The following is a 12381-nucleotide window of genomic DNA, read 5'->3' as shown; positions in this document are numbered from 1 at the left end:
ATGAGATCCACTAAGATCGAGGTCACTTCCAGAACCACAATACGAGATCCATCTGAATTTTCATATGTTAAACAGCATAATGATTACAACAAATTCAACCTTTGTTCAGTACTGTAAAAACATCGAAAAACATTGAAAAACACTGTAAAACAATGAAAAAACTTATTATTGTGGATTATAAAAATAATAAATTGTTAATTATAGTATTTGAGCATTGATTTGAAACTTTTAATTTCCCACCATCGTTTTAACTTGAAATTTTTTCAAAAATGAGCTATAAATTTATTCAAATTTTCGACTACTAATTTTATTATAATTATACTTATTAAATAATTAATTAAATATTTTTGTATTTGTATTTAACTATACAACTTTTTGAACTTGATACATTAAAAGCTAATGAAATATTTTATTTCGAAAATGAGTATTGTGCTTACAAAGCTTTAATTGTTCTTTAAAAAAATAAATAAAATGCTTAACAAAATAAATTTAAATATTATTTAAATAAAAAATTAAGTACTATATTCAGTTGCCATTAATTTAGTTTTAATAAAAATTTATAAATAATCTCAATTGAAATATCACTAAAAGTGCTTAAAATTCGTTATGAAAATTCTCAATTAAACTTATAAATTTTGATCCCATAAATAAATCTTGTTTATTAATCATTTCATCAATTGTTAGCTTCTTGTCCTTATTGTTGTCTGATAAACTTATCAGCATGGCTGCCTCTTGAATTGCATAGCGTGAATTACGTGGATCCACAAATTGAAGGAGTTCTGCTCGATCAGCCTGAAATAATAATATTATTTTATATATAATATTTATTTTTTTTTAAATTTTCGTAAAAAGGATCTTTGGCAGTTACCTTTCCATCACGATTCTTGTCAATGAGTTTCTTAAATTCTGCTTTTCTTTCGTCCAAATTATCACTTAAGAAAAGCTTTTTATTTTCAGCATTGGAACTAAATGTGTTTGTGAATTCCTCAACTGTTAATTGATCATCGCCATCACTGTCAAAATGTCGGAGAATATCTTCAACAACATTCAGTAAATTAGAAGTACTAGCTTCAGGATGCATAAATGCTAAGAACTCATCAAGAGTTAGTGCGTATGGATCTGAACTGAGAACTTCAGCCCATCGTGCCTAAATAAATATTAATTAATAGTCATTTATATTAAATACTACAAAAGTACAGCATAAAGGCTCCATTATCTTTACCTTATCTCTCATAAGAGATTCCTTTGATTTCCTATCAAGCTTTACATGCTTTGTCTCATCATGACTTGTAATATAGCTTTCATCGAGATCTAATTTGAGATTTTTCAAAAAATACGTATGATACTCATTCCAGCTAACAAGTCCATCAGTTGGTGACTTATCAATCTCAGCAAATATTTGTGGATTTCTCTTGATTGACGTATCAATATGATCACGAATTCTTAAATTAATGTACTTTGCAAGTTCCTTAATAGTTATAAGTCCATCAGAATTTGCATCAGCCTTTCTAAATGCAAATTTAATAATCGTAAGTGGATCTGAATTATCGTTAAGAATTTGTGGTTCTTGAAACATCCCATCACGAATTGTGTCACTGTGAAACACTCGATTTAATTCCCCAGGATGTTCATCAGAATCTGACGACTCCTCATCAGATATATCAAGATTGCTATTGTGATGTCCTCGTTGCTTACCAAAACCATTTGGAAATGTCATGTTTAGCATAAATGTTATAAATATAATGTACATGAGAATTGGAATGACTACTGAGCTAGATAGTTTGCATGTTGCTAAGCGAAGAGCTTTTATTATTGATTTGATCATTTTAATTCTTTAGTTATCGTAGAGGTGGAGTTATTATTTATAGCTTAAATCGATATTTTAGAGCAATGAATCAAATTATTTTAATTTATTTATTTTTTGGGATATTCTTAATATTAATTAGGATTTTTGTTAGCGTTATGAAATTTTTGTCTACTATTTTGTTAAATTATTTATTAAAAATTCTTCAATTGTTCACTCAAAATTGAGCTCAGAATTCTCCAGTTCCATTTTTATTGCTTAATAATTTTAGGGAAAAATTTAACTTTCACATTTTTTCAGGAAGTATTTTCAATTCATTGATTTTCTCAATTAAACATCCTTAAATCATCTTGAATTTCATTTCAATATAAGATCAAATATTAATTCTTGTAAATGCTGGAACTATTGTTAATTATTTTACAATTTAAACCTCAAAATAATTGTTTTTAAATTTTTTTCATTGTTAACTTCAAAATTTTTATGGAAAAAAAAATCATAAACAAGGGGCTAATTACTTTTTGAATCTTCAAGTTTCTTATCACAGCCAATAATATTAATTCCCTCCAAATTTCGCTTCACAATATTCATTCAAAAATCATTCCCGCAACTATTTTGCATCTCTTTTGCCTCTCTACTCAAAATGTAAATAAATAAAGAGGAGAAAAAAGCTGAAAATTCTCATTCGATCACAGGTAATAAACAAATCAAAATATTTTCCTAATTCGTTGTAAACAAATCAGTTTGTATTGATGTTAAGATCTCAACGATTGCACTTAGAATCAAATATATGCATATAACACTGTGAAATCAAATTATTATAATCATAATTAGAAAACTTTCCGACAAGTTAAAAAGTCGAGAAGCAAAGAATCTAGCAGCGACATCTTTTGGACAAAACAAACGACTTTGTTTACATTTATTGAGAATTAAAAATTTTAATTTTTGAGTTTTTGGGTAAGTAGAACTGATATAGATGAAGACTTTATGTTTAAATGATAAAGCAAGTAGTGGTTAAAATTGAGTAAATGCTTTCATATGCCAAATTATATTCAGTCAAAGATTTGAAAATGATTTTCTAGCTATAAAATCATTTGACCTATGATATCATGTATTTTAATGATTTTTTTTTCAATTATTTAAAGAAATCTTCTGAGCAATCATCAACTTAAGAAACCATCAAGTCCTGCATATCGATAATTAAAGAAATCATTAATCACGAAATACCATCTACCTGAGGATACACCAACTCCTCAAAACACCTAAAACTCCTTTAAAAAAAACATAAACTTCCAAAGATGTCTCGCAAAATTCAACAAATCAATGAAATAGTCACAGAAATCAAAAAAGAAAAGGTGGAGATTGAAGACATGCCAGTCATCATTCAAACAATCCAAAGCAATACTTTTCCAATTACAATTAAACAAGAACATGAAGAGAACTTTGAATTAGCAATTCCAGATGATAACGATGATGATTATGGAGAAATTGAAGTGCTTGATGAGTTTATTGAAGAAGTCAAAAAAATGTCACCGATTAAAATTAAGGCAGAAATAAAATCTGAAGCTGTTATTAAAGAAGAGCCAGAGGAGCCAAGTATCAGCAATAAACGTCTACAAATCATGTTCGAAAAAGGCCAAAAAATCGTCCCACCATCAAAAATCAAAAACGAAGAGCTAAAAATCAAGGAAGAACCTGAAGATGACTTAGTCACAGAAATTCAACCCAAAAAGATGAACCTTAGAGGAGTCAGAATAAATTTAAGCAAAATTCTTGGAACCAAAGTTAATAAACCAAAACCAAATCCAAATATCAAGCACGATACATCATTAATTGAAGTTCCAAACTGCTTCAATGCTTCCGAACGTCCATTTAAATGCAAGAAATGTCCATTATCCTTCAAATTACGACGTGACTTAACAACTCATCGCGCAATTCACAAAAAAGCAGATTTTTGGTGCAGAAAATGCGGTCAAAAGTTTCGATTTCAAGCCAGTTATCTTAGTCATGATTGTGATTTTTGGTGCAACATTTGTGGCAAAAGTATTTCAAATAAAGCCAATTTGAAGATTCATTTAAGTTATGTTCATGGAATTGGACAGGCAAAATTGTTTACATGTGACTTATGTGGTACAACTTACAAGAGTAAACGAAACATTGACACACATATGAAAAATCACATGGAATCGACTCCATTCACTTGTGCTATTTGCAGTAAAGGATTTTCGCATGCAGGTGCTTTGAAAATTCACATGTGGAATCATCGTGACCTTGTCAACTGCGAAATCTGTAAGAAAAAGTTCAAGCCACGATCACTTTACTATCATATTAAAAGGTGTCGAATGATGCATGACGAACAACATGTTGATATGTTCATTGAGGAGACTAATGTTATTAAAGTTGAAAATGTTAAGTATAAAGTTGTACAGCCACAACCTGTTTATATTATTAAAATTAAGGATGATGATGATGGAAAAATGAAGATATAAAAAATGTAATATATTTTATGAAAAATTTGTTAAAATAAAATTTGTGAATTGAATTTAATATAAATTTTTATGCAAAAGTCTTCAATGCTTTAGTATCAAATAGAATCATTCATATAACAAGACCATAACCTTCCGTAAAATATTTCATTAGTCGATCTTAGCCTAACTTGAAATTATGTGAATTTGTCCACTCTAGATATAAACATCACATTAAAAGAGATTTTTAAAATAAAAATTAGGATCAAAAATTAAGAATACCACAGACGACACAGGTCTACATCAGGATGACTAAACTTTTAATCCATAATGTGGCCGTCTCAAATTCGAGTTTTTCGACATTAGATTTGTCTCTGCCTTAAATCGCAGAAGAGCACGGATCTATCTATTTTAAAAATCGGTTTTAAAAATAAAAGCTTATTTGAACTAATTGTTATTAAAATGTTTTCATAAAATAAATCATTTTATTAAAAGTTTTGACTTCCTTTTCTTTGGTGTGAATTCAAGCACTCAACGCAGACGCACGATTCATGTTTGTTGTTTTTTTTGAACAAGTTTTTACTTTGAATATTCTGACGCTATCATTTGCTGTTAAGTATTCGATCATGAAGGACTTTGTGCTTAGATTTTTAATATTCGCGGTTGTGTATTGTGAATTTGTGAATCTACAGGAAACATGTAAGTTTTTAGAAAATTTTTGCTTCAAGTGATTAATTGTTTAATTGATTAGTTTGTACTTAGTTTTCTGTTAGCTCTCCTTTGAACTAGATTTAATTTTGGTTTTTTCATATTATAAATTTAAATGATGTTTTTCCTTGTGAGATTAAATATATTTAAAATTGACTTAGTAAAGCGTTTCGTAGACACATCTTTAAATGTGTTCTAAAATAATTCAAGTTCAACAAACTTTTTTTCTAATGTTTCAAATTATTTCAGCAAATGTGTTTCCATTCTGCAGCAAAAGAGATCCGGACATTGGAAAATGCATCACAACAGCCATCAATAAACTAAGACCAAATTTAGCAACAGGAAAAATAAGTCCAGATATTACAATTCCACCTGTAGATCCATATGGACCAGTTGAATTTGACATAGATCAACGATTATTCAAAATTAAGATTCACGACTTATATTTCTACGGAGGAACCAATTATAAAATTAAAAACTTTCGGTAAATGCATTTAGATATTTTAAATGTTGCCATCACAAAATCAGACACGATAGAAAATTTTGGATTTAATGAATCGTAAAAATTTGCAATTTTGATAATTTTGGCACATAAAAATTTTGAAAATTTTAATTAAAATTTTAATTTTAAATATCATCTGAAAAATAATTGTAAATTTAAATTTTTAAGGATTAGGACAACATGAACTGAATTGATTTCAGTTTATCATTAAAAAATCATTATGATTAAGTCACATTTGCATACAAAAATCATTTGGTTTTCGATGACTGTTCATTTCCCAAAAAACTTTGGAATTGTTGAAATGCTCATTGATACATAAATTTAACAAATGGTTTGTTTATGAATGAGGTCACATTTTAATAATGTGATTTTTCTAGCTCTGTTTTCTGGAAAATATCCAAGAAATTTTTAAAATAATTCTTAATTTAATATTCAGTATGCTCCAACTCACTATATAAAAAGGTTATTCAAAATGTGTTAAGAAAACACTGTAAAACCATTAAATATGTAAATTTCAGTCAAATTTTAAGTATAAAAAGTTTTTGTCGTCAGTCGAATGTACTAACACATTATAGAGCAAATTGATTTATTAAGCTATCTTTTTGAAACATGTTTCAAAATTTCGCAGTGAAATTATTTTTCGTAATATAACAAATTTAAATTTTTTTAAAAAAGTTTAAACATCCAGACATTCATACATTTTTAAAAAAAAGTTTTAACAAAATAAATGATAAAGGTTTGAGTCAAAACCAGTCTTGCCAAAAATTTTGCATAATTTACATGATCATCCTTAAATTGTGAAAACCCGAAAATTTACGTCATTTGCATTCTCTTTTCAGTGCATATTTTGACGATAATCATCTTCGATTTATGCCACAAGTTGAATACGATAGATTTGATATTAAGTCTAAATATACCATCAAAGGAATGTTCCCAAAACCAATGACTGGTGATTTTTCCTTCTCTGTTCTTGATGCCAAATTTCATGGAAACGGAAGTGTATTGCTGTACAAAAAAGACGATAAAGAATATTTTGAAATCGAGGATGCAAAACTATCTGTTGATAAGTTAAAACTAGCAAATATTAAATTTACGCTGCCAAATGGAATGTCTGCAAAAATTGGACCACTAATGAGTTCGATTTTGAATATGAATGATGGAATTTTATTTAGAATGATCTTGAATGCGTCGAAGAGTAAATTGGATTTAGCTCATGCTAATTTCAAAAATAGTTTCATTAAGGATCTGCCAGTAAGTTATGTTTTTAGTGAGTGAAGGATTCTAAAGTCCTTTTTTCAGTCTGATTATTTATTAAAAACAGCACACAGACACTAATCAGAAAATTATATAATTTATCAGCGTTTTCTTAATAAATGTGAAAGAAATGTGCTGAATAATAAATATTGGTGAATGACTCTTTAAAAATTCAATGATGATTCAATAAAAATGATTTGAAGTTTTAAAAATAACTTGTTCTAAATCCTGTCTACATTTTCATCTAAATTATTCATTAAGAACCATTGACTCTTAGGGAGAGAGGAGTTGAGATTTTGTAACGGTTTAAATAATATAAAAAGTTGATTTTCGCATAACATATTAAGTGTTGGACTTCAAACAAATAATTTTCTTACATAAAACATCCGGATGTCAAATAGTTAATAATTAATAAAAAGATCTTTAAATACACTTTCTCTAATCGACAAATAAGTTATCTTAGTTAAGACTGGTCACAAATAATCACGTTTGTTGTCCAAGGTTATTCAAAATATAAAATTGAGCAGGATTTTTTTGTAAAAATTAAAATAATTTCAAGTTATGTAAATTTGTTTTTGTTTTTTTAAGAAATAGAATTTTAACACAGAAACATATTGACGGTGACCTTGAATAGATTCTTCCCAGTTTCCATTAATCCTTACCGGCTGATGTATAAAAAAAAGCTGAACGTGTTTTACCGGCTATATGTAAGACTTGAATGTTCTCAGTTTGTCATTTATATTTCAGTTTTCAAGCTGTAAAGAAGCAAAAAAGATGAACAGTTTAATCCAAAAAATTTTGATTCTTTTTATTTTCTGTTGCAGCTTTGTAGACTTGCAGGAGTCAAGTAGGTTTACTAATTTTTTTTAAAAAAAAATACATATTATTTTTTTTTTAAAAAATCTTTTTTTTTTTTAAAAAAAATAAAATTTATTCAATATTCTAACTTTTAAAAAATTCTCAAAACTCAAATTTTAGACGATGTGTTTCCATTGTGCAGCAGAAAATACCCAGACATTGGAGAATGCATCTTAAAAGCGCTCACCAAACTTAGACCAAAATTTAAAACTGGAAAATTAAGTCCAACATTTATCATACCGGCATGGGATCCATACATTATTGGTGACTTTAAAATTGATCGAGGTCCTATAAAAGTTTCATTTTTGGATGTTGTTGCTCTTGGTGCAACACGTTATAATATTAAAAGCATTCGGTAAATTATATATTTTTTTTATACATGATTCATTATGCATGTCCTAAAAATACAATTTCTAATATCTTGTACGAAATTGACTGGTTTCGATGATTGCACTACATTCCAACTTTTATTATTTCTTATTGCTATGTTTAATAGCTAAAATTAAAATAATTCTCTAAAATTTATCTTTTACAGTGCATATTTTGAAGGTGAATACTTAAAATTCTTCCCGCACATAGAAATTGACAGACTGGACATAAAAGGAAAATTTAAAATTGGTGAAATGCACCAACAAGGAGAATTTTCTTTGTCGATCCTAGATGCAGTTTTTCATGGAAATGGAAGTGTTCATGTGTACAAAAAAAGTGACGGAATAGAATATTTTAAAATTGAGCAGGCAAAGTTGACAATTGGCAGAATGAAGATTGGAAATATCAAGTTTACTCTTCCAAATGGAAGATTGTTGGAAGTTGGTCCTATGTTGAGCTCAGTATTGAATATGTTTGATGGACTTTTGTTTAAAATTTTATATAAAGTGTATGAAAAACCAATTGATAAAGTTCATTTAGAAGTTGCAAATGGATTTCTTGAAAATGTTCCTGTTAGTTATTTTTTCACTAATTAATGAATAATTTTAAAATTGATAAGAATTCAATATTTATAGATGTATAACTTTTTATAAAATAAAAATTAATTTTTTAGTTTCATCCTTTGAAATTTTATTTTTTTTTATAATATTTACACCGTTTTCACGTGTGTTAGCAAACAAGCTAAGCTATTCCTTCTTGATGAGCTTGATTTCTCAAATATGTGCCGAAGTAAAGTATCTTACTCTCTTGTTACACCTTTGTTAATAATTGCTTAAGCATCCTGAGATGGAATATGGATACATACATGGATTTTTTTACGTCAATCCGAATTTTTTTAAAAACTTGATGATCGTATTCCAAAAGGCCTTCGGACTATAAGATATATTATATTGAATTAATATGGAATATACGACAAGAACTATAAACCAAGTGAGGACAATTTAGATTAAATATTTTGCAGCGCATTTCTAGTGATTTACTAATTTTTGGCAATAGTTATACAGATATTTTTGAACGTAAGGCTTTTAATCCTTTGAGACAAAATATTTTTTTTTGATTCCAAAAACTTCCAGCCAAATGAATTTTTAAATTCTATTTTATAAACCAAAAGAATATTTGCTAATATTAAAGTAAAGCTATGGAAAACAAATATTTTATTTTTATTTTATTTTTATCCAAATGTATTCTAAAAACTATCATTTTAATAGTTTGAGATTTTCAAGACAACAACGGTATTGATGCATTTCAAATCTTAAATGCCATATAAGCATGATAAGTTGTCAAAATAGTTTTCAGTTCTCATTTTAATCTATTTCAAGAAACACAGTTATATAGCTATGATAAATATAAGAAGAAAAATCTTAATATTACTGATTCTAGAGTGCAATTTTGTTAATTTACAAGAATCTCGTAAGTTTAAATTTGAATTAAATTTTGGAATTTTAGTGTATGAAGGATTTATAAAAACGCAGTTGGTTTCTTTTGTCTTTATTAGACGACATGTAAAATATCGGGATACTTTCAAAAATCTCTGGTAGTTAAAGCTATTTAAACACAGTATTTCAAAAAATACAATAGTACGATAGTGTCCTTGAGAGAATTTAGGAAATGGCCATCTAAACAATATTTCACCAATTTTTTACAGCTGATGTCTTCCCAAAATGCCCAAGACGATCTGCCAATTTTGATCAATGTATGATCAACATGATGAACACGGTAAGGCCTCGACTAGCGACAGGACGACTTTCAAAGGATTGGATAATTGATTCTGTTGATCCATTTTTCTTAAATGAGACCGAAATAACCAAAACTCCACTATTTACATTCACAACTTATGATATCTACATGAGTGGTGCTACAAATTTTGATTTGAAGGATATTAAGTAAGTATTTGATTAATTTTGAGTGTTGTTTGGTACCAAGGAACTCCTTACTTTTTTTGTTGATTACACAAATGCGTCTAAATCTGGTTCTTTAATATTTTATTCAGTTACACACTATCATAACTATCACAAATCAATATAAATGAATCAAAATTTAATTAAAATAATTACAGACATGAGCTTAATGGAAATCACCTACGAGTTCTTGATCGAGTTCAAATTCCAGAAGTGAAGTTTAAACTGAAATATAGAATCACCAGTCCTATTTTGGGTCAAATTCCTCTCTCAGGTAACATGAGTTACTCAATGATAAATTTCAAAGTTCATGGCGATACAGGAGTTCGTTTTTATAAACGCGAAGGCGTTGAATATGCGGAAGTTGTTTCAGTGAAACTTGTTATTGACAACACAAAATTAGACAATGTGAGACTTACGCTGCCAATTGGATTTGAATATAAACTTGGACCAATTTCGAAAGCTTTTGTAAAAATGTTTGGTGAAACTCTGTCGAAAATTTCATATCAGATTTTGGAGAGAATTGTAGACAAGACACACATAGATACAGTCAATAGATTTTTAGCAAATACACCGGCCGATATTTTTTTTCCTGATAGCGAATAAATAAAAAAATATTATTTCAAAAAATTCGATCAAAAAAAAATTTCATTAACATAAAAGTATAAAATTAATTTCATTTTATTATTTTTTATACGAAGAAAAGCTTCCTTTACTTACAGTGGTATTACGCTGTGTTTTAGGTTTAACAAGATAGTATTGATGTTCGCAGTGTCATTAAGTATGACTGTACCACAATAATAAAGAACTCTTTGTCTGACAAAGCCTCTGAAATTTTACTGGAATAAATTCAGAAAATCTTAAACGTTAACTTATCCAATGTGGAGGCGCTTCCAAAAAAAGTGGAGTCCGGACTCCAAAAAAAAGGTCGACTTTTAATTGTGTTTAATATGCTATTTTAATGTTAATTAAATAAAATGGTATTAAATGGATCAAATTAAATTTCAAACAACCTTAACTTATTTTTAATTTATTTGTGAGTAGTAAGGTTTATGTGACTTGATAATGCTAATGATGAAAGGTAAAAGCTAACGAAATATATGGAATGTGGAACATAACTTGGTTTAAAAATGCTATTTTATCAAAAATAAATGTTGAAATAAATCGATAAAGCAGTCAAAGTCCATAATTTGATAAAGCAGATCTAGAATTATTGTAGCTCAGTTTTGAATTATATACATTCCGTTTGTTTTGATTTTGAATGTCTAATCTGAAATATGTTCTTAAAAACCATATTTTAAAAAAAAAAACAAATTCATCTTTTTTCACTTTTATTTTTCATCATCGATTTTTTTTTACAATGTCATCCATTAATATTTCGTTTAATTCTTGTTTTTATGATTCTTATTAATCGTAATAATAATATTTTCATTAATTTATGATAATAATATTCCTAATTTTAATAATTACAATAATTAATTTAAAGTAAACATTTAAAATAATATCACAGTCGAGTTGCATCACAAAAAGGATTTTTTCTTCATTTTCATAATTTTTTCATGTTTTTTAAATATTTTTTATCATCGTCGTTTGTATTTCCATTTTGCTGTCGAATTTTATTTCATTTTATTATTTTGGGTTTTTTGATTAACTTTTTATTTTATATTGAAATTTAAGATGCAATTTTTCTAATTATAAAATAATTTATTAATTTTAGGGTTTGAAATGATTTCAATCAAAAATCTCTATAATTTCTAAAAATTCTATAAATTAATAAAATTGCATCTTAAACTGCATTCTATTGTTTTGTGTAACCAAATTTTTAAAACGAGAAATAAATTGTATTTTAAAAAGATTTTGGAATTTAGAGTTTAATCTGAATGTGAAACACATTTTTTTACTGTAATTTAACAGATTTAAAAATTTGGCTACCAAATTAAGGGTTTTAAATTTAAAATTTTTAACTTTTTTTATGACCACATGTAACATGAAACATGTACTTAATATTGATAGGCAAACTTTTTTCATTTCTTGATTTTTTTCATCATTTCTAACTTAATGTTTAGATTTGAAGGACATTCTTGTCTTCAAAATCTTAATTATATTTTAAATATACAGAAATACTCCATGTATGTATCCATAACATAAGTGAAATCATCATCTATTAATGTTGAAATTAGGGAGTGTAAGGGAAAATATTCTAGAAATAAACATCAAATTTTAAAAGTTTATTAATAATTTTTAATTAAAATGTTTTGTTTTTTTTTATGTTTGTGAATTAAAAAATTATAAAATTAAAAGAAAATGCAGCTTTTGTATGAAAAAAGCTATTTTTTTACAATTTGTAGTTTTTCAGTTTTTGTAAATAATTTAAGAAGATATTTAAAATTATCGGAAAATATGTTTAAAATTTTTAAATTTAATGACTTTTAAAAAATTATCCTAATTTGGAATCGAACTAATAAA

At 27.1% G+C, this 12381-nt stretch overlaps 6 protein-coding genes across 6 annotated transcripts in view; 4 read left to right on the top strand and 2 right to left on the bottom strand.

The window, feature by feature from the left end:
* Positions 1-411: 411 nt before the first annotated feature.
* myd (stromal cell derived factor mayday) lies at positions 412-1901 on the bottom strand. The gene is made up of 3 exons (XM_070651906.1): positions 1223-1901; positions 869-1147; positions 412-792 (listed from the first exon to the last, which is right to left on the bottom strand). The coding sequence occupies exons 1-3, from the start codon at positions 1823-1825 to the stop codon at positions 595-597; spliced, it is 1080 nt and encodes a 359-aa protein (XP_070508007.1). The 5' UTR covers positions 1826-1901; the 3' UTR covers positions 412-594.
* Positions 1902-2466: 565 nt separating this feature from the next.
* On the top strand, positions 2467-4290 carry LOC139099312 (zinc finger and BTB domain-containing protein 49-like). Its single transcript, XM_070651735.1, has 3 exons — positions 2467-2496; positions 2562-2758; positions 2947-4290. Exon 3 carries the CDS (start codon positions 3100-3102, stop codon positions 4288-4290), a length of 1191 nt encoding a protein of 396 aa, XP_070507836.1. The 5' UTR covers positions 2467-2496; positions 2562-2758; positions 2947-3099.
* A 519-nt stretch (positions 4291-4809) lies between these two features.
* Positions 4810-6928, top strand: LOC139099363 (uncharacterized). The gene is made up of 3 exons (XM_070651792.1): positions 4810-4965; positions 5224-5458; positions 6316-6928. Exons 1-3 carry the CDS (start codon positions 4818-4820, stop codon positions 6749-6751), a joined length of 819 nt encoding a protein of 272 aa, XP_070507893.1. The 5' UTR covers positions 4810-4817; the 3' UTR covers positions 6752-6928.
* A 506-nt stretch (positions 6929-7434) lies between these two features.
* LOC139099364 (uncharacterized) lies at positions 7435-8635 on the top strand. The gene is made up of 3 exons (XM_070651794.1): positions 7435-7577; positions 7709-7943; positions 8124-8635. The coding sequence occupies exons 1-3, from the start codon at positions 7505-7507 to the stop codon at positions 8551-8553; spliced, it is 738 nt and encodes a 245-aa protein (XP_070507895.1). The 5' UTR covers positions 7435-7504; the 3' UTR covers positions 8554-8635.
* A 653-nt stretch (positions 8636-9288) lies between these two features.
* Positions 9289-10900, top strand: LOC139099394 (uncharacterized). The gene is made up of 3 exons (XM_070651837.1): positions 9289-9427; positions 9663-9900; positions 10074-10900. The coding sequence occupies exons 1-3, from the start codon at positions 9355-9357 to the stop codon at positions 10519-10521; spliced, it is 759 nt and encodes a 252-aa protein (XP_070507938.1). The 5' UTR covers positions 9289-9354; the 3' UTR covers positions 10522-10900.
* Positions 10901-11857: 957 nt separating this feature from the next.
* LOC139099293 (ephrin-B1-like) overlaps positions 11858-12381 on the bottom strand; it is a 145050-nt gene continuing 144526 nt past the window's right edge. The window contains exon 5 of the mRNA XM_070651716.1: positions 11858-12115. The gene's annotated coding sequence lies outside the window, so the exon portion shown is untranslated. The remainder of the gene's footprint in view (positions 12116-12381) is intronic.

Source organism: Chironomus tepperi, unplaced genomic scaffold, assembly GCF_022539635.2.
Source record: "Chironomus tepperi strain 1889 unplaced genomic scaffold, CSIRO-AGI_Ctep_v1 contig_467, whole genome shotgun sequence".
In the NCBI taxonomy this organism is placed as follows: domain Eukaryota; kingdom Metazoa; phylum Arthropoda; class Insecta; order Diptera; family Chironomidae; genus Chironomus; species Chironomus tepperi.
The sequence above is the reverse complement of the archived record's forward strand: the minus strand, read 5'-3'. Positions and strand labels throughout refer to the sequence as shown.